Source organism: Maylandia zebra, linkage group LG13, assembly GCF_041146795.1.
Source record: "Maylandia zebra isolate NMK-2024a linkage group LG13, Mzebra_GT3a, whole genome shotgun sequence".
NCBI classification, from domain to species: Eukaryota; Metazoa; Chordata; class Actinopteri; order Cichliformes; family Cichlidae; genus Maylandia; species Maylandia zebra.
In genome coordinates this window covers 1,600,047-1,627,281 of record NC_135179.1, presented here as the reverse complement: position 1 = coordinate 1,627,281, position 27,235 = coordinate 1,600,047, and the positions used below count along the sequence as shown (strand labels likewise).

Below are 27,235 nucleotides of genomic sequence, written 5' to 3'. Positions count from 1 at the left end.
CAGTAGAATCAGCCGACTGCAGCAATAGAATCGGCTGACAGTAGAATCAACAGCGGTGGAATCAGCTGACAGTGGAATCAGCTGACAGTAGAATCAGCTGACAGTAGAATCAGCTGACTGCAGCAGTAGAATTCTCTGGCTGTAAATAGAACCAGGTGATTGGCTGTAAAGCATGTCAATGGTAGCGCATGTGCTTCATCAGTCGGTGGTTCTGGTTGGCTGGACCTTCATCACATTTGGTGAGATCACTGATGATGTCACCACCACTGTGTGTTGTGTGGTTGTTTTTGACTCCTCCCCTCTCAGACGCACCACCGTTAGAGCGAGAGGATCTATTCGTGCAGAAGCTGCGTCAGTGCTGCGTGCTCTTCGACTTCATCAGCGACCCCCTCAGCGACCTCAAGTATAAGGAGGTGAAAAGGGCGGGGCTTAATGAGATGGTGGAGTACATCACGCACAACAGTGAAGTGGTGACTGAGTGCATCTACCCCGAGGCCGTCATCATGGTGAGAGAATGGTCTCCACCACAGAAGAACTACTTCTGGTTTGTTACTCTGTAATTAAAAAAAATAATTTTCTTTTCTTTTTTTGTTCAGTTTTCAGTCAACGTGTTCCGGACACTTCCTCCGTCCTCCAACCCGACCGGAGCAGAGTTTGACCCTGAGGAGGACGAGCCCACGTTGGAGGCGGCGTGGCCTCACCTGCAGGTACTTCCTGTCTGTTAAAAGATGCAGTGTTTGTGGCATTTGTGAGCTAATGCTAAAAACTAGAACCATCAGCAGACACTTAGAAACCTCAGAAAACGAGAGCCAGGCATCACATGGAACCACAGAAGAAGAGAAGGAGAGGGAACCATAGACACATGAGCTTGGTAAACATTACTTCCTCTCTGGACGCTGCTCTGATTTCTTAAGCTAATCCACGCAGGAAGCAGTGAGCAGACCATAAACACAGTCAGTGACACTGCACAGTGTTCCAGCTCAGACCCAGACACACACTCAACAACATAGCTGTGCAGAGAGGACCTCTACACTGGAGACACCAGACAGTTCATAAACACGGTCACTCTGAGGACACCAATGTCCACATGTAGGACAGAGAAGACAGATGGTTTGAAAGAGGAGTGAAAGAAGCATCTATGTTCACTGTGAACGTCCATCTTTGAAAAGAGGGCGGGGCTTACGACACGAACTTTCTGCCATCTATAATCCAGTTTTGAGATCCTTCCCAGATAACTTAATGCCCACTCACATCCTGGGCCATCTGACCTCAGGAAATCACATGATAGGGTGGGGCCAGGTTTCACAGTGGGTTCACCTAGAGCAGGGTGATATGACCAAAAATATTTATCACAATATACATTTGAAAATTTGCGTAACGATATAACTGACGCTCCTCCTTGAATCGCTACCTTAACGTGGTGGAGGGGTTTGTGTGTCCCAGGGATTCAGGGGCTATGTTTTCTGGGGGCTTTTGCGCCCTGGTAGGGTCTCCCATGGCAAATTGGTCCTGGGTGAGGGACCAGACAAAGAGCGATTCAGAAGACCCTTATGAAAAGAATATCGAGGGAACAGTTTACCCTGCCCGGGATAGGGTTACCGGGGCCCCGCCCTGGAGCCAGGCCCGGGGAGGGTGCCCGAGGGCGAGCGTCTGGTGGCCGGGCCTTAGTCCATGGGGCCCGGCCGGGCACAGCCCGAAGAGGAGACATGGGCCAATCCTCCCGCAGGCCCACCACCCGCAGGAGGCGCCATAGGGGTCGGGTGCATTGTGTGACCCCCGGCTGCCAAGACTGGCAATAGGGACATGGAATGTCACCTCTCTGGTGGGGAAGGAGCCTGAGTTAGTGCGTGAGGTTGAGAGGTACCGGCTAGATATAGTCGGGCTCACCTCTACGCATGGCTTGGGCTCTGGAACCAGTCTCCTGGAGAGGGGCTGGACTCTGTCTCAGTCTGGAGTTGCCCCTGGTGAGAGGCGGCGGGCTGGAGTGGGTATTCTAATATCCCCTCGGCTTGCTGCCGGTACGTTGGGGTTTTTCCCGGTGGACGAGAGGGTTTGTTCCCTGCACCTTAGGGTCGGGGAACGGGTCCTGACTTTCATCTGTGCTTATGAGCCGAGTGGCAGTTCGGAGTACCCAGCCTTCTTAGAGTCCCTGGGGGGGTGCTGGAAGGTGCTCCACCTGGAGACTCTGTTGTCCTGCTGGGAGACTTCAATGCTCACATGGGTAACGACAGCGAGACCTGGAGGGGCGTGATTGAGAGGAACGGCCTCCCTGATCTGAACCCGAGCGGTGCTTTGTTATTGGACTTCTGTGCTAATCACAGTTTGGCCATAACGAACACCCTGTTCGAACATAAGAGTGTCCATAAGTGCACGTGGCACCAGGACGCTCTAGGCCGTAGGTCGATGATCGATTTTTGTAATCGTATCACCAGACCTACGACCATATGTTCTGGACACTCGGGTAAAGAGAGGGGCTGAGCTGTCAACTGATCACCACCTGGTGGTGAGTTGGATCAGGTGGCGGGGGAGGATGCTGGACAGACCTGGTGCACCTAAACGCGTAGTGAGGGTGTGCTGGGAACGTCTAGCAGAGGCCCCGGTCCGCGGGATCTTCAACGCACACCTCCGGCAGAGCTTCAACAGCGCTTCAACAGCATTCCGAGGGAGACTGGGGACATTGAGTCCGAATGGACCATGTTCAGCGTCTCCATTGCCGAAGCTGCTGCATTGAGCTGCGGCCGCAAGGTGGTTGGTGCCTGCTGTGGTGGTAATCCCCGAACCAAATGGTGGACACCAGAGGTGTAGGGAGCCACCAGGCTGAAGAAGGAGTCCTATCGGGCTTGGTTAGCCTGTGGGACTCCGGAGGCAGCCGACAGGTATCGACAGGCCAAGCGGAATGCGGCTCAGGCAGTGGCTGAAGCAAAAACTCGGGTGTGGCCTCTCGGTTCGGAGAGGCCATGGAAAAAGACTTTCGGACTGCCTCAAAGAGATTCTGGCAAACCGTCAGGCGTCTCAGGAGGGGAAAGCGGTGCTCTCTACCTGCACTGTGTATAGTGCTGGCGGAGCGCTGCCGACGTCAACTGAGAAAATTGTCAGGCGGTGGAAGGAATACTTCGAGGACCTCCTCAATCCCACTGACACGTCTTCCGAGGAGGAAGCAGAGTCTGGGGATGAGGGGAATGACCCGCCAATTTCCGGGGGCGAGGTCACTGAGGCAGTTAAACAACTCCTTGGTGGCAGAGCCCCTGGTGTTGATGAGGTCCGCCCCGAGTTCCTGAAGGCTCTGGACGTTGTAGGGCTTTCCTGGTTGACACGCCTCTGCAATGTTGCGTGGAGATCAGGGGCAGTACATGTGGACTGGCAGACCGGGGTGGTGGTCCCCATCTTTAAGAAGGGGGACCGGAGGGTGTGTTCCAACTACAGGAGGATCACACTCCTCAGCCTCCGTGGGAAAGTCTATGCCAGGGTGCTGGAAAGGAGAGTTCGTCCGCTAGTCGAACCTCGGATACAGGAGGAACAATGCGGTTTTCGTCCTGGTCGCGGAACACTGGACCAGCTCTTTATCCTCTCGAGGATACTTGAGGGTGCATGGGAGTTTGCCCAACCAGTCTACATGTGTTTTGTGGATTTGGAGAAGGCATTCGACCGTGTCCCTCTGGGTTTCCTGTGGGAGGTGTTGCGGGAGTATGGGGTGTCTGGCCCATTGCTACGGGCCATTCGATCCCTATACAACCGTTGCAAGAGCTTTGTTCGCATTGCCGGCAATAAGTCGGACTCGTTCCCGGTGGGTGATGGGCTCCGCCAGGGCTGCCCTTTGTCTCAGGTTCTGTTCATAATTTTTATGGACAGGATTTCTAGGCGCAGCCAAGTGGCGGAGGGCTTTCGCTTTGGTGGCCTCAGAATCTCATCTCTGATTTTTGCGGATGATGTGGTTCTGTTGGCTTCATCGGGTGAGGGCCTCCAGCTCGCACTGGAACGGTTCGCAGCCGAGTGTGAAGCAGCGGGAATGAGGATCAGCACCTCCAAATCTGAGGCCATGGTTCTCAGCCGGAAAAGGGTGGAGTGCCCACTCCGGGTTGGGGATGAGTTCCTGCCCCAAGTGGAGGAGTTCAAGTATCTCGGGGTCTTGTTCGCGAGTGATGGGAGAAGGGAGCCGGAGATCGACAGACGGATTGGGGCTGCAGCTGCAGTAATGCGGACGCTGCACTGGTCCGTCGTGGTGAAGAGGGAGCTGAGTGTAAAAGTGAAGCTCTCAATTTACCGGTCGATCTACTTCCCTACCCTCACCTATGGCCATCACTGTGGGTAGTGACCGAAAGAACGAGATCGCGGATACAAGCGGCAGAAATGAGCTTCCTCCGAAGGGTGGCTGGCCTCTCCCTTAGAGATAGGGTGAGAAGTTCGGCCATCCGGGAGGGGCTCAGAGTAGAGCAGCTGCTGCTCCACATCAAAAGGAGTCAGCTGAGGTGGTTCGGGCATCTGACAAGGATGCCCCCTGGGCGCCTCCTGGGTGAGGTGTTCCAGGCATGTCCCACCGGGAGGAGGCCCCGGGGCAGACCCAGGACACGCTGGAGAGATTATATCTCTCGGCTGGCCTGGGAACGCCTTGGTGTTCCCCCGAATAAGCTGGAGGAGGTGGCTGGGGAGAGGGAGGTCTGGGCCTCTTTGCTTAGGCTGCTGCCCCCGCGACCCGGTCTCAGATAAAGCGGATGAAGATGGATGGATGGATATAACTGACGATATAATTGACACTAGACAAAATACTTTACAATTCCACAACTTTATCAGTGCAAAAAACCCATCAGTGTATTTTCACTTAACCCTTTAAGACCTACCATAGAACCAAGTCCACCAGGATTGATTTTAAGTGCGCCATATTTTCCAAACAACACGGTAATAACGACGGCCCGCTAGCATGCTCTACCAAAAATAGTGCTTTGTTGTATATATGTGACGGATGAAAGCTAAACCAGTTCCACACCACTGAAGTTGCAGCATTTTTACAAACCAGTTCTGGTTCATCCGTTTCATTCAACGATCCGCTCTCGCTCTTCTCATTCTGCGTCACTGCCATGTGCGTATGTAAACAAAGGCACTGCGCATGTGCGTTTTACCCATATTCTATCGCCATATTTGATTTTCCTATCGTTGCCCAAAATTACACCGGTATTACCATGAACGGTATGATATAGCCCAGCCCAAGGTTCACCTGAAAATGTGGCTGATTGTGACCCACACCTGTTCACACCTTGGCTCGTGTGATTAGGCACAGGATTCATAGGGGGTCAGCGACCCTCTTGGGGGGGGACACTCCCACAGGGCTTTAACCTGTGACCCTCCACCATTTGACCAAAGAACTGAAGAAGTTTCTCAGATGAAACTTAAAGAAGTCAAGATGCTTTTCCCCCCAAGCTCCTTGGACTACGATGACCTGGATAACTGAGAACCTTCACAGATGGCTAAGGAGCTACAGCCTCCTGTGTCCCCATCCACCCAAAAGCCCCCCCCCCCCAAAAAAAAAAGAGTGGTGAAATGATCAGTTTTTACATTAGCTGTGATCATGTTTATTCCTGCTGTAAGGCTGAACATCCTGGTCTTTGCCAAAGCTGCACCTGTCAGAACATGACCTGTTTTTGTCCAAAGACCAACGTGTGTGTGTGTGTGTGTGTGTGTGTGTGTGTGTGTGTGTGTTTTCACAGCTTGTGTATGAGTTCTTCCTTCGCTTCCTGGAGTCTCCGGACTTCCAGCCGAACATCGCCAAAAAATACATCGACCAAAAGTTTGTACTGTTGGTAAGACGTCAGCTGTTAGTGTTGGTGTCAGAGTTCAGGTGTGGCAGGTGTGACCTGTGGACCTCTGACTCGTTGAATTGTGTTGAAGCTGCTGGAGCTGTTTGACAGTGAGGATCCCCGAGAGAGAGACTTCCTGAAGACCATCCTGCACCGGATCTACGGCAAGTTCCTTGGCCTCCGCGCCTACATCCGTCGCCAGATCAACAACATCTTCTACAGGTTAGAGTCCACACACTCGGACAGAGCCACGGGCTGTTTGTCAATACTGAAGTACGCAGGTCCGTACTTTGTAATTTCACACCGGAGTCCAGACTTCCTGTGAACACGGTGCAATTGTTCGACAATATTTGCAATACAGAATGACACGAGACATAAAACAATTCCACATGATGTAGTAGATTTCTTTAAGAAACAAAAAATATACTTTTTTAAAGCACTTTGGCAAAATTCACTTTTACGTGTTATCTGTTTCATAATGTCTAATAAGCTTCATACAGTTAAACACAATCACTACATGACAGAAACACAAGCTTCATCTCTCTTAATAAACATAGTACACATGTATGCCTGAATAAAAACAAACAGGTGGGACGTTAGAACACTTATTTTTATTTTAGTAAACACTCAAAACCTACAACAGAGAGCTGCTAGTGTTTGGAAGAGAACTGAACAAATGTTTAAACTATAATCTGATCATTGTTGGAGCAGCCTTCAAGATCTCCACGTATTAACATCTGTTTTTGTTCCCGGGCAAAATGTTCCCAGATATCCGAAGGTTACACAGCTACATTCTCGCTTAAAATATCTTAAAGGTTTACTTTGTGTCACAGAAACAGTCATGTTTCGAACCTTTTAGCCACTCTCCTCCGCCTTTGCCGCTTTTTTCTTTTGGACAAAATGCATTCTGGGATATTTGGCTGCACCAAGTCCACACTTTCATACATTACTGGGTTTTTCCTGTGAGCCAGAGCCAAAGGAGCATGGCTGTCACTGAGATTAAAACTTTATCCCAGGTTCATGTGTTTGTGATATACAGACACAGCTGGAGGACCGAGCTTTGGGCTGTTTGATTGAATGTGATCCTCGGAGAAGAGATTAGAGCAAAGTGAGCTGCAGCTGCTCTGTGTGCTGTGCAGTTGTCCTGTTTTTGGTTGTCTTCGGTCCAGATGCTGTAACCACCTATGATCACAAAACATGTCTAAATCCCAGTTTGACAGTGACCAAGATGATCCAACAACTTACCAATCAACGCAGCCGTATGTACGTGGGAATCTACCCTGGTTACTCAGCGTTCCTCTCCCCAGAAGATGCCAGACGAGGAGCAGGGAGGTGTGCCCGTGCGGGTCAGAACTCACCTGAAACGTCTGATCATCGCTCTCGGGGTGATGGGTTTTCGACACTTGGAAACTGTTGGACTGTCTGTGGAATTAAGGCCAATTGCTTCACCAGCCGTCACGGAGCATCCCACACATGGCGGGGGATGTGCGATTGTGGAGGTGGCCTGCTGGAACGGGACGCGGCCTCAGCGTGCAAAGATCCGAATGGCTCTGTTGAATGCTAGATCGCTGGCTAACAAAACTTTCCTTCTCAGGGACTTTTTTGCCATCCCGGACTTGGATTTTCTGCGTTTAACTGCAACGCGGCTTCATGCTGGTGAGTCTGCTCATTTTTCCGAGCTTCTTCCACCCAGCTGTTCTGTTTGTAGGTCCCTGCAGACGTCTGTGCTGGAATAGCTTCCATATTTAAATCCAGTTCTCAGTGTTGTCAGGTCTCGGCAGATCTTTCGAGCTGCAGCAGGTTGGAGTTAAACTCTTCCTCCCCTGTGCTTTGTGCGGTTGTTTACTGACTACTAAAGAGGGTAGCTTATCAGTGACTTTGGTGACTGGTCTCATACTAAAATACAACTGTTTTTTAAGATTCGTGTTTGTTGTGAGAGTGGACTGCTGGTTAAAGACTTTGTGTTCCTACACAAGAAAACCCTGGATGTGACACGGCTATATCAGGCTGTTTCCTGTTTTCAGCCCCGGCTCTGCAATAAAGCTAGCATCCTCTGTGAGACGTGTGCACATAGTTAGTCCTTCAAGTGTTGCAGATTTTATCACTGCTTTTAAAAACTATGACTTTTGGACTTCCACGCAAGCTTGACTACCGAGGACCGTATTTCCGTGCACTGCTGTATTGGCTGTATTTTTTTGCCCCTTTTCTAACCAAATGGACTAAACCGTCCTGTCAGGGACCGGCCGGCGCTCTAAGACCTACAATCCCTGGAGAGCAAGCTCGATAACCTAAGAGCAATAGTCACCTTCCAACGTGACATGAGGGACTGCAGCATTCTGTGCTTCACGGAGACATGGCTGACCCTCACCGTGCCGGACCAGGCCGTAACTCCATCGGATTCATTCTTTGTGCTCCGCGCGGACAGAACGGCAGAGTCGAACAAAACCAAAGGTGGAGGAGTGTGAAAGTGGTGTGATGCCAGGAGCATTTCTACTCTTTCCAGCGGCTGCTCCCCACATCTGGAATTCCTGAGCATTAAGTGCCGCCCTTTCTATCTGCCCCGTGAGTTCACCTCGATCATCGCCACGGTGGTCTACATCCCACCGCAAGCGGACAAAGGTATGGCTTTGTCCGAATTACATGACATGCTGAGTTCGCTTCAAAACAAGGACCCCTCATTGTAGCAGGAGACTTTAATAAAGCAAACCTCAGACAAGTCATGCCGAACGTTTACCAGCATGTCTCGTGTCCGACGAGGGGGGATCGAATTTTGGACCACTGCTACGCGCCATACAAGCAGGGCTACAAAGCTGTCTCACACCCGGCTTTTGGGAAGTCTGACCACAATGCCATCTTTCTCATTCCGCAGTATAAACAAAACATACGGAGGGAAGAAGTAACCACAAGGGAGGTGAAATATTGGTCTGCCCAATCAGAAGCTACGCTACAGGACGCACTCAACGACGTAGACTGGGACGTGTTTAGAGCACGTGCAGTCGACATGAGTTTCAGGAAGTAGCAGTTAGCGCAGGGCTATATGGCCAAATATATTTATCACAATATATATTTGAAAATTTGCGATAATGATATAATTGATGCGAGACAAAATACAACTCCACAACTTTACTAGCGCAAAGAAAACCCATCCATTTATTTTCACTTAAACAAGCAGCTGTTTTTATGTGCATTAAAGCTATATAAACATTTAACAGTGCAAATGCAAATTCCTTGCTGAAAGTTTAACCAAAAGGCATTTCCAGTAGAAATGGGCTGACATATCCTGAGCATAACCATGTATAATATCCACCGAAGTTAAAAAGAGGTGCTTTGCAACATTAAACTGCAGTGTGCCAAATAAAAAAAGTCAAATACGTATTTTTTGGACCATAAGGTGCACGGGATTATAAGGCACATTAAGCGAAACAAAGCAGTCAGATAAATCAAACTCACACTTCTTGCTTCCTCCACTTCTGTACCATTGATTCATTAATGCTGTATTCTATCACCGCTGCTCTATTCCCATGTTGTTTCAGTATATGAATGACTAACCTCGTATTGTGGATGGATTATCTCAGTTGTTCTCCTGACTGAAGTTTGGTGTTTACAGCATCCTGCCATGCGATTGCATTTGTCTCTAACCATGAGGAACCTTCACATTAACTTTTATAAGTGGAAAAGTGTTAGTGTTCGTCCTCCAGCTTCACTGTTTATATTATGCTAACATAGCTGTGTCGCTAGCGATCACGTAGCACATCATTACATACCAGCTAGCCCAACATTATATACCAGCTAGCCCAACTTCAGTAACCCTACAGACGTCACTGCTATTTAGTTTCCTGTCTTCATTTATGTTGGAAGTGATAGCAGAGCTGTACGTTTAAATTTTTTCAGAAAGCTCTCAGTCAGAACATGCAATATCATGCTTAGGTAACTAGCGAAAATAGCGAGCTAACTTCCGCTAGCTGTAATAAATTCTGTTTTCAAGGATGCCTGGATGTTAAACTTCATAGATAGCCTGGTAAAGCAGCAATGCTGATCATTTTATTAACCCTTTAAGACCTACCATAGAACCAAGTCCACCAGAGCTTATATTATATTTTTACATGTCGTAGTGCCATTTTTGGGAGCATTTCAAGTTGATATACATCAATACAACCATCATAGCCCAAATTTTAATAATATGTCTGCATTAAGTGCATAGTAATTACATAAATTGCAAAAAACTGCAATAAACTATAAAAAATTAAAAATCGTTTTTGTTTTTTTTTTAAACATATATTTCTAGTTAGAGAAATTTAAGAGGCTTATCCCTCAAAACTGTAAATACAAAAAAGTTGCACAAAATAGTTTCCCACCACAGGAAATTTATTTTAAGTGTCTTCGTAGTTTTTTTTTTTTTTTTTTAAATACACCAAATTTTTATATACTGCAGGAAAAACGAAAATTAATATTATAATGCAAATTTGCAAAAAAACAGCATGTGCATCAAAATAAACTATTTCCAGCAGTGCAATATGAGTCCTAAGCATCCCAGAAACGACACAGAAAGTCATAAAGTCAAACATAACTTTTAAAAACACCAGTATAGGCTCATAAGGCCCTGATGAGTAAAAAAACTACATTTCCGCAAAATGACGTCACTTCCGGTTTTAGGCAGGTCATGGCGGACATGCGATAGTTCGCGCTGATGGACGTAGGAAGTGTTACAAACAGCTGATCGGATCGGCAAAGCGTGTTTCTGGAATATTATGTTTTTGTTGCCGCAAGCGCTTTTTATGCAGTTTTTGCAAAGCTATATGTGGAAGGAAACCGTGACCGAGGACAAGCTGATGGCATAAGATGTAAGTACAACTCCTCCGGTTTCATATGCAGAAGAAATTATTGTGTTAGCTTACGTGGTTGCAGTGCTACCGGGATTTAAAAATAGTTAAGCAAAACGGAGCGTGTCCGCTCCGACCGGCTTTAAAGGGTTAAAGATGAAATAATTTAGACAGTTTTTAACTCTCAGTGATGCTGCAGTGTTCGTTTGACTTTGGGACCTGAAGCGGACGGAGTTTAGGACCCAGATTACTCCCAGATTTACGAGCACCTTAGTCCGACAAATAAGGCAATAACGACGGCCCGCTTGCATGTTCTACAAAAAGAAATGTGCTTTAGCGGGTATCTGACGGACAAACCCCAAACCAGTTTCACATCACTGAAGTGGCACCATTTTTACAAACCAGTTCTGGTTTATCCGTTTCACTCAATGATCCGCTTTCTCCCTTCTCGTTCTCCGTTGCCGCCATGCTTTTTTGGCCATGTGCGTATGAAAACAAAGGCATCGTTGCCTAACACTGTACCGGTATTACCGTGAACTGTATAATATGGCCCAGCCCTAGTAGCAGTATGCTTCATCAACATGCTAGCGGAGGAGATTATCCCCACTGCGAGAGTCACCACATTCCCGAACCAGAAACCATGGGTGGACAGATAGATCCGCCCTCCAGTGAACGCCAGGACTGCTACCTACAATGCAGGTCTCGCCACTGGCGATATGAGTGCCTACAAAGCGGCCTCATACGGCGTGTGGAGTCTCACTTCCACCAGGGCGACACACGGAGTATGTGGCACGGACTACAAAACCAGGGTCACTGCGCCGATCAATGCCGACTCTGCATTCACCAACAAGCTGAACCAGTTCTACAACCAGTTCTGACTACTGAGGACAGTGACGTCATCAGCGAGAGACCGGTGATCAGCATCATGGAACATGACGTCCGAGCGGCAATGAGGAGAGTGAACACACAAGGAAAGCGGCGGGGCCAGACAGCATCACTGACTGTCTGCTGTGCTGACCAGCTAGCAGGTGTGTTCACTTCCATCTTCAACGAGTCCCTGGCAAAGTCTGTGGTCCCCACATGCTTCAAAAAATCCACCATCATCCCTGTGCCCAAGAACAGCAAATCCTCATCCCTGAACGATTACCGGCCAGTTGCACTGACCTCAGTAGTAATGAAGGTGTTCGAGAGGCCGCTGAAGAACATCATCTCCTCCTCAATCCCAGACACCACAGATCCGCTGCAGTTCGCCTACCGACCCAACAGATCCACAGAGGACGCCATCGTGGGCAAGAAACAGGGTAACTACTGTATGTGAGACTGCTGTTTGTTGATTACAGTTCAGTGCTTAACACAATAGTGCCCCAGGACGTCGGGATAGTGATTTTGCGAGCCCTGGACTTCAGAAGGAGTCAGCACAGAGACTACAAGCTCATTATCATCAATGGAGCTCCAGTGGAGAGGGTGCAGTCCTTCAAGTATCTTGGTGTCCACATCTCCTCAGACCTGACATGGGCTGCCCACATTCAGGTCCAGACCAAAAAGGCTAGGCAGCGCCTGTATCACCTACGACAACTGAGGAAGTTCAGGGTCTCTCCAGAGATCCTCAGGATTTTCTATACAGGCGCTGTGGAGAGCATCCTCACACAGAACATGACATCGTGGTTTGGGAACAGCTGTGTGAAGGACCAAAAAGCTCTCCAGAGAGTGATCCGTACAGCAGAACGCTGCTGCAGGATTGCTCTCCCCCCGCTTCAGGACACCTACACCAGGAGATGCCGGACTAGAGCAGATACTGAAGGACCCGTCCCATCCTGGCAACAACCTGTTCCAACTTCTGCAATCTGGTAGAAGGTTCTGCATCTTCCGGGCAAGGATAGAAAGACTCAGGAGGAGCTTCTATCCCCAAGCCATCCGGGTCCTAAACCGACAACCAACTATTCTTGCTCTGATAAACAGTTCTTTTGAACATGGTTGTGTTCCAGCTGCCTATAAACACGCTGGTGTGCAGCGTCTTATGAAAAGGAGTCAAAGGAGCTTGCAAAGAAAAGCGTCTGGACTTCTTTAAGTTACTTGAAGACGTTTCACCTCTCATCCGAGAAGCTTCTTCAGTTCTAAGGTCGAATGGTGGAGAGTCCCAGATATAAACCTAGTGGGAGTTTCCCCCCACAGAGGGACAAAAGGACCCCCTGATGATCCTCTAATCGCCTGAGCCAAGGTGTGAAACTGGGTGTGGGTCCCAATCAGCCAGAGTTTCGGGTGAGCTCATTGTGAAACCTGGCCCCACCTTATCACCTTATCATTCACCATTTGACCTTAGAACTGAAGAAGCTTCTCGGATGAGAGGTGAAACGTCTTCAAGTAACTTAAAGAAGTCCAGACGCTTTTCTTTGCAAGCTCCTTTGACTACGATGACCTGGATGACTGAGAACCTTCACAGACTTATGAAAAGGAGCTGTTCTTTCTAATTACCAGTGATGGGAATAACGGCGTTACTTTTTTTTCAGTAACGAGTAATCTAACTAATGACTGCTGTTTGACTGAGGAACACTAAAGTAGTCGTGATAAGCCAATCACATGACCACTTCAAGATGATAAAGCAACAAGGTTATATATACCAGTCTCGGTCGTTGTGTCCTTGGGCAAGACACTTCACCTGTTGCCTACTGGTGGTGGTCAGAGGGCCCGGTGGCGCCAGTGTCTGGCAGCCTCGCCTCTGTCAGTGCGCCCCAGGGTGGCTGTGGCTACAATGTAGCTGCCATCACCAGTGTGTGAAAGTGTGCGTGAATGGGTGAATGACTGAATGTGTAAAGCGTTTCGGGGTCCTTAGTGACTAGTGAAGCGCTATACAAATACAGACCATTTATCATTTTACACGGTGTTTTTCCTCAATAGTTTCGTCACGTTTAACGTCTAAGGACAGCGCTAGCAAGCACACTCTGCTTATGACCAAAACATAAAAAAACAAAACCAAAAACAACTCGTTCATGTTGGTGAAAAATGCACCATGTCCACCAATCCAAAAAATGATATGGCAACATGACATTTGGTTGTTTGGGAAGAGGGAAAAGTTTTAGGAGTGACAGTGAGAGAGAGAGAGAGAGAGAGAGAGAGACAGCAGAAAAAGAGAGAGCGAGTTTTGAGAGATTTGTGGTGTTTGGAGTGTGTAGTTAGTGTGTTGTCTTGTGTAGTTAGTGTGTAGTGTTGTGGATAGTTTTGTGTTGTGTGTCAGAACAATGAGGCAACTGCTGCCTCCAGGTAGAAACAGGAGTGATACAGCTGCTGCTGTCAGACCTGCAGGTATCAGGCTGTGATGTTCTCCTTTATGGTGGACAGAAATTATTTTTTTTGGAGTGGCACAAATAATTTGTGTGGCATCTTATTGAAGAACAGCTGATTGTTCTGTAAATAGTTTGAAATGGTTATTTTAAAAAAAGGGGGTCAAAGGTAAATGGCTGCAAATAACTTTGTTGTTTGCAAAACTTGTGCATATGATTTTTAAATTGACCATTTGTTTGCATTTAAAGTTATGAAATATGATTCATTAAATATGTTTGGTTGTCACAGTAAAAATATAACTTTTTCTACTCGAATTTTGTTTTTTGTCTGATTTTTAGATCAATTGTGTTAATACAGTTTGTCAAAATGAAAACAACTGTAAATTCAGACATGTGAGGTTGTGCTGAAAACAAGGCAAAGTAAACAGTTTTTAAAGGTGGAATGTAGAGGAAACATCAAAAGTAGTTAAAAATGGCCAATTATAACCTGGACCCCAGAAGGTTAAACTTTTTTTTTCTTTTTAAGTAACGCAATGATTGCAGGGCTCTAGAGTGAGACCAAATTTTTCAATGGTGTGACTAAAAAAAAATCTTAGGTTGCACCGGTGTGACCACCTGTTCGAATAACAAAAAAAAAAAAAGTCTTTGCAACTCTGAAAGTCTCCGTGTGGTCAACAACAGACACATATTATGCCCCTATCGTGGTCTAAACCAATCAGAGATAGTCAGGGGCGGGACCGCTCTGATTGGTCGTGGTCCAGATATTCATGTAGTCCTTCGTGTGTACGTTTGAAAGTGCAGGCGGATAGACAGAGGTGAGTAGCTTGAATAAAGCGATATCAATTCATTAAATCCTGAATCGACTTTTAAATATAAATGTTTTTTGCCAGAAACGCGAGAATCTCAGGTTAAAGCTCACAAAACTATTTCAACAACCACCAAACAGTAAATGAGAGCAGGTACACGGATTCTGCACAGAGACGTAAACGCAGAGTGGACCCGACGCATCAGTCAGCTTTCTCTTTCTCGGCTTTCAGCCCGCACACGGACACGGCGTCGGGGCTGAAAGCCCACAGCTCGCTGACTCTGATGCATCGGGTCCGCACTGTGTTTAAGTCTTTTTTTGCACTCGATTCTGAGCTGCAGGTTTTGTCTCTCTCCAACCAAAATTCACTGAACCAGCAGCAAAAGAAGATGCAAACTACGCTTCACATTTGATAAACATCGTCATGAACTCCCACTAACTTTTGCTGTTTTGCTTCCCCCACGATAAAATCACACTTCATGCACAGCTCTCGCTCTCTCAAGAACAGTTTCCCGTCTCAAATCTCTGTTTTTGGCATTATTCATTCTCTTATTACCCATCAGTCTACCGTTGTTTACAGCGCTGTCGGCCGCTGTTTTTTGTTTTGTTTTGTTTTTTACTTAAATGACCTCGGACGAGAAAGCCTAATTTCTTACCTTGTCTAACCGAGAGAGAGTTTTTTATAAGATTTGGCAACCAGTCATTAGCCTGATGGATAAACTTAAGTGAAATGTACTCTGTTGTAACATTTATGTATGCTGTATTACCACCTTGTTGACTTGCTGTCCACCTTCTATTGTGTTCTCTTGAAGGTGATTGTTGTATACTGTTCAATTATAAAATCAATAAAAATATGTTGAAAGAAAAAAAGCCTCATTTCTGCTGTTCAATTTGAAGAAATTTAAACTTTTTAAAACTATGCAAAATTGCAGAATATTGCAGAATATTTTTAAGGTTCTCTGCTATAAAAATCCAGGCCAGGAAAATCTCCTTCATGTTTTTCTGAGTTTTATTCTCAGTTACTTTGACACTAAGGCCTCTGCTGTGATGCTCACACCTCTGATGAAGGCTCACATGTATCAGTACTGATAAATGATCAGAATTATATTTCTGACTGTCTGAGGCAAAACTGAATTGAATCGGGATCTCTTGAATCAGAATCAAATGGATTATAGAAATCAGTGATGATACGCAGCCCTAGTGAGCAGCCTAGGCCCCACAGAGTGGATGTAGCTGTGGGTAATGAGAAAAGATGAAAAGAATTATTGATAACTTTTTGTTAAGTTAAGGCCTGATCCGTCTGAAATTCATAGCCAGCTCTGACACAGAGCCATCAATCTCTGAACGCTGAAAAAGCAGCAGTGTATCCAGAAAACACAATATATGCTGCGATAAATGCCCAAGTGTCCCCTCTGCCCATGGCCTTTCAGCAGCAAACAGCTCGTCAGAGGAGCCGAGATGATTATTAAGTTTAACATTGTCTACAATATCACCAAAGAGTGCCAAAGCACTTTAAGCACAAGCACAAGATTGTTAGTTAATCATTTACAAATCAATATTGTCTGTGTGGACAGCAATCCCCCCCCCCCCCCAAAAAAGTGCACATGTAAAACTGCGGTGTTCAGCGATGAAAAATTTAGGTGTGCCTAACGTTTGTGCAACCGTGGCAAAAAGTTAGTCTAGAGCCCTGAATTACTTTTCAAGTAATTAATTACTTTTAGAATCTTGTAACTCAATTACTAACTCAGTTACTTTTTTGAAGAAGTAACTAGTAACTATAATTAATTACTTTTTCAAAGTAGCTTGGCCAACACTGCTAATTCCAGACCTGTATCTAAATGACTGCGTCACAGACACAGTCGTTTATATTGTGTGTGGAAGAGTTTGAGTCAGGTTCTAGATCAGAGACCGCTCGTTGCTTCTAGACTCGTCTGCTGCCTTTGGCGTCCTTCTGTCTCGTCTAGAACACCAAGCTCCAATCAAAACCACTTCTGACGAGGTTCATGCCTCACCAGCAGAGGTTTCTCTGTACTTGTGGGAGACTGTTCTTCTACAACATCACCTCTCGCTTTAGGAGTACCTCAAGGTATATTCTGGGCCCACTTCTTTTTTCACTGTGTATATTACCTCTTTGCTAATGTGTGTGTGCTCATTCGGCTGAACAGCAGAGATCCATGGGAGCCTGAGCTAAACTGTCTTAGCGATTAAGCCCTGGATGAGGATACATTTGTTAAATCTTAATGACAGAAAGACAGATGTCACAGGCTTTAAGTTTGACCCCTTAAGCGAGTCTTCTGACACTCGAGTCATTTGGCTCCTTATGGTTGTGTTGCTGTAAAAAGTCTGGACTGGTTTCATCAGAGCCAAACTGAAGCCTTATCGTGCTGGGCTTCACAGGTATCGAACATGCATGCATGACCACACCCCTTTATCTTCACCTTAGAATTTATTTTACGGTTTTATTGCTACTTTTTCACAGACTGGCACCTGTGCACCTGTCTGAGCTGCTCCACATTCACACACCTGTGAGAGCTCTGAGCTCACCTGAGGTGACGGAGCTTTTGCAGCAGTAACAGCAGATCTATGGAAGAAGCTACCTTTCCATACCTGCACACATTTAAGTCTTTATTAAAAACACATTGGTACATATTTGACATCCTCACAGACGATTGGATTTTCTGATTTTATTTTAATGTTGATCGTTGTGTTAGGCTACGTCCACACGTACACGGGTATTTTTGAAAACTGAGATTTTCCGTTTTCGTTTTAAAAAACAATCCCATCCACACGTAAACGCTGCTAGGAACATGCCAAATAAACAGCTGGCGATATATTCCTAACAGTGTAGAAATGTCGGCCAATCAGAAGTGTAGAAGCCTCGGTGGGAAATAGTAAACAAAGCTGGGGCATAGAAGCAGAACCGAGTCGTATGTGTGGAGGGACAGTAACTGTGTGTATGTAAGCATTTAAACACTGCAGAGAGTAGAATTAACAGTAACAGTATTGTAGAAATTCATTTCACCGAAACAATAACGCGGCGCACATCTTTGACGCTGCGTTTTCTGCGTTTTCCTCGTCCACATGTAAATGCAAAAACTGAGTTTTCGAAAATCTCCACCCTGACCGGCGTTTTTAGAAATCTCCGTTTTCAGTGACCGAAAACGCCGTTTACATGTGGACGAAAGGTGCAAACGCATAGACAAATCTGTGTTTTCAAAAATAGCCGGGTACGTGTGGACGTAGCCTTAATCAGCTCTGTTGTTTTAAATGTGTGACGTGAATAAAGTCGAGGTTCTGACATTATCCACCTGCAGGTTCATCTATGAGACGGAACATCACAACGGGATCGCTGAGCTGCTGGAGATCCTGGGCAGGTAACACGCACACACACGCACACGCACACACCCTGTGACCTCTGACCTCAGTGACACCCCCCCCCCGTGTGTCTCAGCATCATTAACGGCTTCGCGCTGCCTCTCAAAGAAGAACACAAGATGTTCCTGATCCGGGTTCTGCTGCCTCTGCACAAAGTGAAGTCTCTGAGCGTGTACCACCCACAGGTCAGAGGTCGCCCTGTCCGTCAGTTCGTCTGTAGTGTCCGTGTGTCTCTGCTGACTGCGTCTGTCTGTTCGTCTTCAGCTGGCCTACTGCGTGGTCCAGTTCCTGGAGAAGGACAGCAGCCTGACCGAACCTGTGAGTACCTCCCTGCTGAGCCTGTTTCCATGACAACCCTGGGTTTCTGCAGCGCCGCACACAAAAAATACGCGGTCATGCGCTGAAGTGCGTACCAAAACACGTCAGAGCGCCTTCACCCTGCAGGGCATTCAACTCTGCACTGGCCTCACTGGTCACTATTGCGCCTGAGCCTGCCGAAACAGGAAGTTCACACTGTCAGCATAAACTCACGCTGACGCAGAAATTTCACAAACATTTAAAAAACTGTGCATGTGGACGCCATGTGCACGTTTGATCGGCCAATCAGACAGAGTTTAAGGCGGAGCAGATTTAACCCAGAAACCAAGCAAACAAGCTTGATCCATGTGGCACGATTCGGCCCTGCTGACCTGATGATGTCATAATTATGGGCAGAGCAGGTCAGCTACTAATCGAAAGGTTGGCGGTTCGATTCCTGGCTGCACGCCGGGCTCCATTTACACTTAGTTTAGTCAGAGCTGCTCTTCATCACATCGAAGCTCAGCGACTGAATCGTCATGCTTGTTTGGAGAGCTGCAGTTATGATCGCTGTAACTAAACTTTTGTAACACGCTGACCTTTGACCCTTGCAGGTGATCATGGGTCTGCTGAAGTTCTGGCCAAAAACTCACAGTCCGAAGGAGGTGATGTTCCTGAACGAGCTGGAGGAGATTCTGGACGTCATCGAGCCGTCAGAGTTCGTCAAAGTCCAGGAGCCGCTCTTTAGACAGCTCGCCAAGTGTGTCTCCAGCCCACACTTCCAGGTACCAGGACCAGGGCTTCTGTTAGCTGTTTGCCACGGTGCCGGTTGTGTGTCTGGGCTCTTCCAGCTCACTGAGGGTGGAAGCATGTCGGCCAGGGCCGTGCAGAGAGGTTTAAAGGGGCGGGTGCCCAAAGTTAAAAAGGGGCACATTGAACCAGGCTGAATAACAACAACACACATTCATCAAGAGTCTGATATGGGAAGGGCAGGGCTGTGTTGATCTGAGACTGTAGACATTAAAAAGTCCACAGGAGAGATGGTAGCAGATTAAACAAGTGTCATGAGATAATAACAAAATGCAAAGATTGGTGACAGCGCTTGGAACCATAAGGACACAAAAAACTGTGAGAAATAATTTAGGCTCTGCCTGTGATTCACTCTTTGCTTCTCTTCTTCCTTCCTTCCATCATTTCATATATCACTCTCCACTTGCTGTCTATCTGAGAACAAGGCATAACTTGCTATTGCAATAAACTATAATCTAATTATCCACACCTAACAACTCCAGCACTTAATCTATAATAAAATGATGACAGAAAAATGTTATAGCACTGCCTTTAGTAGCCTCACACAGCTCCTGCTGTTTCCTCCTCATGTCCTTACCAGGCATGTCTGGACAATGTTATATCATGAGTAATATTTTTTTTTTAAATCCATCTAAATAAAACACACACATGCACGCACACACAGTGACATGTTAGACCTTCTTCAGAATACTGTATATACTATGGGCATCACGGTGCTGATCCAGAATCCTTACATTATTATTTATTACTAGAGCTACAATAATAAAGCAATGAGGAGGGGGAAGTAATAAATATGAAATAATGTATTTATGATGATTCCATGTGTTTCACTATCCACTCTGTGCAGGGCAAAGCTTATTACATGTTTAAACTGTAGAGATACAATCATTTTACTGCTGTAAAATCCACATTTTGTCTTATTTAAAATATAAATCTAATATAATCTGCTTCTTAATGTATGTTCTTTAAAATACAGCGTGTGTTTTTTAAAATATTATAATAATGCATAATTATGTGGACATGCATATTAGATCGTTTTTTAGTGAAATATAATCCCTCCAGAAAGGCAGGAAAAGCCCTGAAACTTACTTTAAAACTAAATATGTTCCCTAAATATGTGACACAGCTACAGACCCATGACAGCCTTACACAGGTAGCCAGCAGCTGTGACCAGCACTACCTGTGCAGTTAATAAAAGGACAGGTAATGTTTGTCACGCTGTTGCACACACAGCACGCTCGTTTGTTTCAGTTCGTCAGTCCAACGTGTACGTAATAAGCTACTACTCCTGTGTGCTACACACTACGGTGTGCGCTGTACACCTACTTACTGGTTGTGTCGCATCAGTCTGTGTTTCTCCTGCAGCTCCGGACCGGAAAAAATGCGCGTGCTCTTTGTGAGCTCGTTCCCGGCTCGTAACCAGCGCGTTCTGCCGTCAAGGGCGATCATTGGTTAAATGTGGTCATGTGACTGATGCAAGCCAGATCCTTCTATTTAGCAAAACTGTGATTAATAGTTAAATATTATTGTTGAGGAGCACAGACAGGACTCCGCACACCCACATTAAAAATTATTATTTTTTTAAAAGTTGCCTCAACAAAAGGGCACTTTGGGCACCCATCAGGAAAGGGGCGGGTGCTCAAGCCCCTCTAGCCCCCCCCCCTGCATGTGCCTGATGTCGGCGTGGCGGCGCAGTGGTTAGCCTCGCAGCAGCAAGGCTGCTTGTGGTTGTGGCTGTGAGTCTTCCTCCGCAGTCCAAACACATGCATGTTGGCTTTACCCGTGACTCTGAGATGTGGGCCGGATAAAGTGCTCAGTGACGCTGGGTCTGAACCGGGCACGGAGAGCACAGCCTTCAGTGGGAAGTCGGATCCAGTGAACGATGTTGTGTCTGAGCGCGCTCAGTTGCGGCTGTTTGTTTCTGTGAAACACGACCGCTTCCTGTCCCCGCCGCCTGGTGACAGACTCATGGGATCAGGGAATGAATGTGATTGGTTGAAAAGGTGTTCAGTTGTGTCTAGAGCAGGGCGATATGGCCAAAAATATTTATCACGATATATATTTGAAAATTTGCGATAACGATATAACCGACGATATAATTGATGCGAGACAAAATACAACTCCACAACATTACTAGCGCAAAAAGACAACCTTCCATTTATTTTCACTTAAACAAGAAGCTGGTTTTTATGTACATTAAAGCTTTATAAAACTGTAACAGTGCAAATGCAAATTCCTTGCTGAAAGTTTAACCAAAAGGCATTTCCAGTAGAAATGGGCTGACATATCCTGAGCATAACCATGTATAATATCCACTGAAGTTAAAAGTGTGTGAATGGGTGGATGACTGGTTGTGTAAAGCACTTTGGGGTCCTTAGGGACTAGTAAAGCGCTATACAAATACAGGCCATTTACCATTTACCAAAAAGAGGAGCTTTGCAACATTAAACTGCAGTGTGCAGTACGTATTTTTCGGACCATAAGGCGCACGGGATTATAAGGCACATTAAGCGAAACAAAGCAGTCAGATAAATCAAACTTTATTAAACTCATTCTTCTTGCTTCCTCCACTTCTGTACCATTGATTCATTAATGTTGAATTCTCTGGCAGCTGCTCTATTCCCATGTTGTTGCAGTATATTAATGACTAACCTCGTATTGTGGATGGATTATCTCAGTTGTTCTCCTGACTGAAGTTTGGTCTGTTTACAGCATCCTGCCGTGCGATTGCATTTGTCTCTAACCATGAAGAACCTTCACGTTAACTTTTATAAGTGGAAAAGTGTTAGTGTTCGTCCTCCAGCTTCACTGTTTATGTTATGCTAACATAGCTGTGTCGCTAGCGATCACGTAGCACATCATTATCTACCAGCTAGCCCAACTTCAGTAACCCTACAAACGTCACTGCTGTTTAGTTTCCTGTCTTCATTTATGTTGGAAGTGATAGCAGAGCTGTACGTTTGAATTTTTTCAGAAATCTCTCAGTCAGAACATGCTATATCATGCTTAGGTAACTAGCGAAACTAGCGAGCTAACTTCCGCTAGCTTCCTGCTAACTTCTAACTCCGTTAAATGTAATCAGCAACGCTGATCGTTTTATTAAAGATGAAAGAATTTAGACAGTTTTTAACTCTCAGTGATGCTGCAGTGTTCGTTTGACCCGAAGAATACGGAGTTTAGGACCCAGATTGCTCCCAGATTTAAGAGCATCTTAGTCCGACAAATACGACAATAACGACGGCCGCTTGCATGTTCTGCAAAAAAATGTGCTTTGTTGTGTATCTGATGGACAAACACCAAACCAGTTCCACATCACGGAAGTTGCACCATTTTTACAAACCAATTCTGGTTCATCTGTTTCACTCAACAATCGGCCATGTGCATGAAAACAAAGGCACTGCGCGTTTTACTCATATTCTATCGCGATAATTCATTTTCCTATCGTTGCCTAACATTATACCGGTATTACCGTGAACGGTATAATATGGCCCAGCCCTAGTTGTGTCCATGCAAACCTGAACGTGTCATTTCCTCTGAATGTCAGCTTTTGTAAAAATGTGTGACATCACAGTGGGCTTCTAGCCCGAGTCCTCCAGATCAGACCAGAGCTCCCAGTTACTGCAGCTCAGCTTTTACCTACACAGGTGTGTGTGTGTGTGTGTGTGTGTGTGTGTGTGTGTGTGTGCGCGCGCAGGTGGCAGAGAGAGCGCTGTATTACTGGAACAACGAGTACATCATGAGTCTGATCAGCGACAACGCCGCCAAGATCCTCCCCATCATGTTCCCTGCACTCTACAAGAACTCCAAGAGCCACTGGAACAAGTAACGCGCACACACAAACCACTGATCAGCTCCGCCCACATCTTTGTTAGCCAGTCAGCGGTGTCCTGACAAAGACAGCAGGAGCGCTGATGTAACGAGTGTTCAGATCAATACTGAGCCAATGAGAGCTGAGCTTTGGAGGGTTAGGGTGAGGATGTGAGCGCAAAAAGCTGCTTGAGGCGCCCACGCTCGTTTTCTGTCCTGTGAGATCAATGATGTCCTGCAGGGTCCTCAGGAGTGACATCACAGGTGTGACATCACAGGAATTTGTGTGGTTTTCTCATACAGTCGTAAAAATAAGTTGATGAGCACATTTCAGTGGTGCAGCGAGCCTTTCATTTAAAACAGGAACTGGCCAAAACACTCCCTCTGACCCCGCCCACAGAGTTCAGTGTGACGATGAGGCCATCACAGTCCCGCCTCCGTCACAGACGTTACAAATGAATAAAACATAAATGAAACAAAGAGTCTTGGCTCCTGTTTGTTCTCGCTGCAGCTCACACTGTTTCCACACTGATCTTCCTCCTCCTCCTCCTCAGGACGATCCACGGCCTGATCTACAACGCCCTGAAGCTCTTCATGGAGATGAACCAGAAGCTGTTTGACGACTGCACGCAGCAGTACAAGGCCGAGAAACAAAAGTACGACTGGGATTCACACAGCTTTCTGCCCCTCTTCCTCTGCTCCTCTTTCTCACTGTGTGCGTCTCCTGCAGAGAGAAGTACAAGCTGAAGGAGCGGGAGGAGGTTTGGCACAGGATCGAGGAGCTGGCTCGGCAGAACCCTCAGGTACAGCAAGTACGGGGACGTGAAACGCTGCACACTGAGCCCTGCAGATGTGACTGACACTGGCTTTAAGAAACAACTGCTAACGTTTCTGTCAGCGTGACGTCATGTGATTGGTTAGCTAACTATTTACAGGACAATACCGGGGAGAAAACTACCCGTCAGTGTGAGGGGAGCACTTTGTGCTGCAGCAGTGAGTTCATGTTAAACCAGGACACACTGTGTGTCTGTAGCAGGAGGTGGCTGTTCACTGATTTCACTCTGTGGACGATTTCTGTTTGATCGATCTGCAGATTAATCAGCTCTGTCCCCCGAGTCTCTAGAAGAAATGTGGGTCAGAGGTCATCGGGATTCCTCCCCTATTAACGTTTTGTGTCTCTCTTTACTTTCAGAGCAGTAAGCTCCACCCCCTACGCCCAGGACTCCACCCACAAGAAGAGGTCAGCTCCCAGTGTCTAATTAATGTGTGTATGTGACGATCCATGAGGATCAGGGCAACCTGTAACGTGTGTGTGTGTGTGTGTGTGTGTGCGCGCAGTACATGGTGTACAGTAACAGCAGCGTTGCTGTGTACTCAATGGAGACAGAGACGCCAACAGCTGAAGACATCCAGCTGCTGAAGAAGACTGTGGAGAGCGAGGCATCACAGGTAGCACGCACACACACAAAGACAGAGTGATCTCACTCACGTCCTCGCAGACAAAATGCTTTAATATTCTGGTGTGACAATTTCTCTGTGACTTCCTGTTTGATGTGACGACAGTTTGATTCCGAACTCTTAGTTATAATTGCATCAATAAGTATTGTTAATTAAAAAATTAGATGAATATGAATATTATGAAACTTATTGTTAAAGATTTCCTGTAATTTTACATTTTAATGTTTGAATCAGTGCAAAAAAATCATTTTTAGAATTCGTTTCTCAGCGATTGTCTGACATTTTACTTTAAATATGAGAAGAAAAACATTTAAATCCCAGAGAATATTTTTATTGGTACATTTATTTTTATTTAGAAACACATTTAAATTTACTTGAATTTTATTTTGAAAAATTCAAAAAATTAGTAATTTCTAAATTTAACGCCGACCAAGATTAATATTGGTTCAGTTTCAGAGAGTGAGTGAAATATTTTTAATCACTGAATCTTTGTGTGTGTGTGCGTGTGCGTGTGTGCGTGTGCGCGTGTGTGTGTGCGTGTGCGTGTGCGCGTGCGTGTGCGTGCATGCAGGGTCTGAAGGATCTAAAGAAGGATAAGGTCCTGATGAGGAGGAAGTCGGAGCTGCCGCAGGACGTCTACACCATCAAAGCTCTGGAGGCTCACAAGCGAGCTGAAGAGTACCTGACGGCCAATCAGGAGGCTCTCTGACCAGAGGAGGCGGCCCCTCCTAATCCAGACTCCGCCCCCTTGCGTCCGTCTCCGTGGGGAGGAAGTTGATGCCGTCGTGGAGAGCCTGGTCCCGGGTCAGACTAGGGCGGAGCTGACACCGCCGCGTTCACCCAAAAAATAAAATAAAAATAAATAAAAAAATAAGAACGGCTCAGCTCTGCCCCCCGGTGGCCGACCACACGTAGGACACTGTAGAAGCTCCGTCCGTCCACCTGCTGTTTAAACTGTGTCAGCGGTCCACCGTGATTGGACATCAGCTTCATGTTGCACTAACACTCCCACGCCTCCACCCACGCTTTAACTCCTGCTGCTGTTTGTTCTGAACCCACATCAGGCACACCAACACATTGCCGGCAGCCCGTCCTGCCCCACGACGCCACGCTGCGTGATCTGCAGCTGCTGTCTCTGCATTTGCTTTCTGCCCACACGCCTCACCGTTACTTTTACAATCGTCTTTGAATGCTTCATCCAGCGAGCCAGCAGCAGGTCAGCTGGTTCCTGTTTTTAGTGATCAGAACCATAGCAGGTTCAGGACAGCAGGACAGCGATGATCACAAACGCGCTAACAGATAAAAGTCGGCCGAAACGATCAACTAAAGTTTTTCAGAATAAGAGCATTAGCTGTAGCATCTGTACGCTTCAAACTAAATGCTTTTCATTTTCTATTTTTCAGAATAAAAGCATCAGCTGTATCATCTTCACAGTTCAACAAAAAGGCATCAGCTACAGCATTCTGACATTTCAGAATAAAAGCATGAACCGTGACAAGGCGGAGTTTTTTGTGTAGAGCCCCTTCCTCAAAAGGGGGGATTTTTGACCTAGTGTTTCCGTGGAAACGAGAAGTAGACGCAGAGTGGTCTGGGCTTCGCAGTGCTGCTGCAGCTCCTCACTTCTGTCCCGTTGCACCTGAACGCAGCGCTGATGCGTTCACTGACCCGCTTGGTTCTCCAACAGCGGATTCACAGCTCCGCCCCTGAACCCTAGCTCTGCCAATTGACTGCTAGTCTGTACGTCCGGCAGACTGAAGCGGGCCGATGATGATGATGTGGAAGACGCAGTGAATGTAAACATCCTATCAGGACCCCCCCAACACACACACACTGTGTATCTTTTATTTAGTCCAGCTGAGGGCGCCTCGCCTCAAGTGTTAGCCAGCAGCTCTTCGGGTTAAAGGTCAAACGCTTCTGATTATTGATCAGTTATTGATTGACTGCACTGGTGCCAGATGGGAGGGCCCTTAAAGAGGACACAGGAGGAAAGGTTAACGATGCCGTCATCATGTAAAAGAACAGCAACTTCATTTTGATTTTTTTTTTTTTCACATTTTAGTTTTAAATTTGTAACTTTTTAAAATCTAATTTTCACCTTTTTTTTTTTAAACTTTTTTTTTTTATTACGTTTTGCTTCTTTATAGAATTTTTTTTTGTGTGTGTTTTTTCTGTCAGCGGAGTCGGAGCCTTATTGGCTGCTGAGGTCACACGATCCATCCTTTATTCTTCACGGCGTAAACTTAATTCGTTTCAGTTTTGATGCTCGTAATAAAAGCAGATTTGGAACAATGCGATTGGCTCGTTTTCAGCTTCCTGTTTGGCGTCGCTGACATGAAGTCAGTTGTATGAATTTAGCACCTCATTGGCCAAACATTTTGCACGCTGTGACATGTCCACCTCGCCGTTCGTGTGTTTTTGTTTAACAGTTTGAAACATGAGGAACAAAAGAAAAAAGGCCTCCGTGGAGATGGGCGGTTCTGTCTTTTCTGTAACTATCCCACGTACGGACTTGTGGCCACGCCGACATACTTTCTAGTCTTTGTTCTTGTGGGCCTGTTTCATTTGTTGTCGCTCGTGCACTTCTTCCTGCTGCCGTGTTGGCGTGTCCTCTACAGATCCAGCTGTCAGTCAGAATCGGAGACCCCTCCGCCTATCAGTCATTCACTGCTGGAGTTAACGTTTCTGTTTCCAGGCTGAACCAAACTTTCCCGCACTCAGTCTAAGTTATATTTTTGTTTTTTGTGAGAGCTGAAAAAATGTTTTTGAATCCGCTGCTGAACCAAACCTTTAGCACAA

General features: G+C 46.3%; 1 protein-coding gene across 1 annotated transcript in view; it reads left to right on the top strand.

Annotated features, from left to right (window-relative positions):
• The window catches only part of ppp2r5d (protein phosphatase 2, regulatory subunit B', delta), a 36,407-nt gene that overhangs the window by 8,963 nt on the left and 209 nt on the right, over positions 1-27,235 (top strand). Inside the window, exons 4-17 of the mRNA XM_004575310.5 lie at positions 307-506; positions 597-707; positions 5,700-5,792; positions 5,881-6,011; positions 18,007-18,066; positions 18,144-18,252; positions 18,332-18,385; positions 18,979-19,149; positions 22,869-22,996; positions 23,536-23,637; positions 23,712-23,784; positions 24,174-24,221; positions 24,320-24,430; positions 25,011-27,235. The exon at positions 25,011-27,235 is cut by the window's right edge and continues 209 nt beyond it. Coding sequence (XP_004575367.2) covers positions 307-506; positions 597-707; positions 5,700-5,792; positions 5,881-6,011; positions 18,007-18,066; positions 18,144-18,252; positions 18,332-18,385; positions 18,979-19,149; positions 22,869-22,996; positions 23,536-23,637; positions 23,712-23,784; positions 24,174-24,221; positions 24,320-24,430; positions 25,011-25,148 — 1,529 coding nt within the window. The 3' untranslated portion in view covers positions 25,149-27,235. The remainder of the gene's footprint in view (positions 1-306; positions 507-596; positions 708-5,699; positions 5,793-5,880; positions 6,012-18,006; positions 18,067-18,143; positions 18,253-18,331; positions 18,386-18,978; positions 19,150-22,868; positions 22,997-23,535; positions 23,638-23,711; positions 23,785-24,173; positions 24,222-24,319; positions 24,431-25,010) is intronic.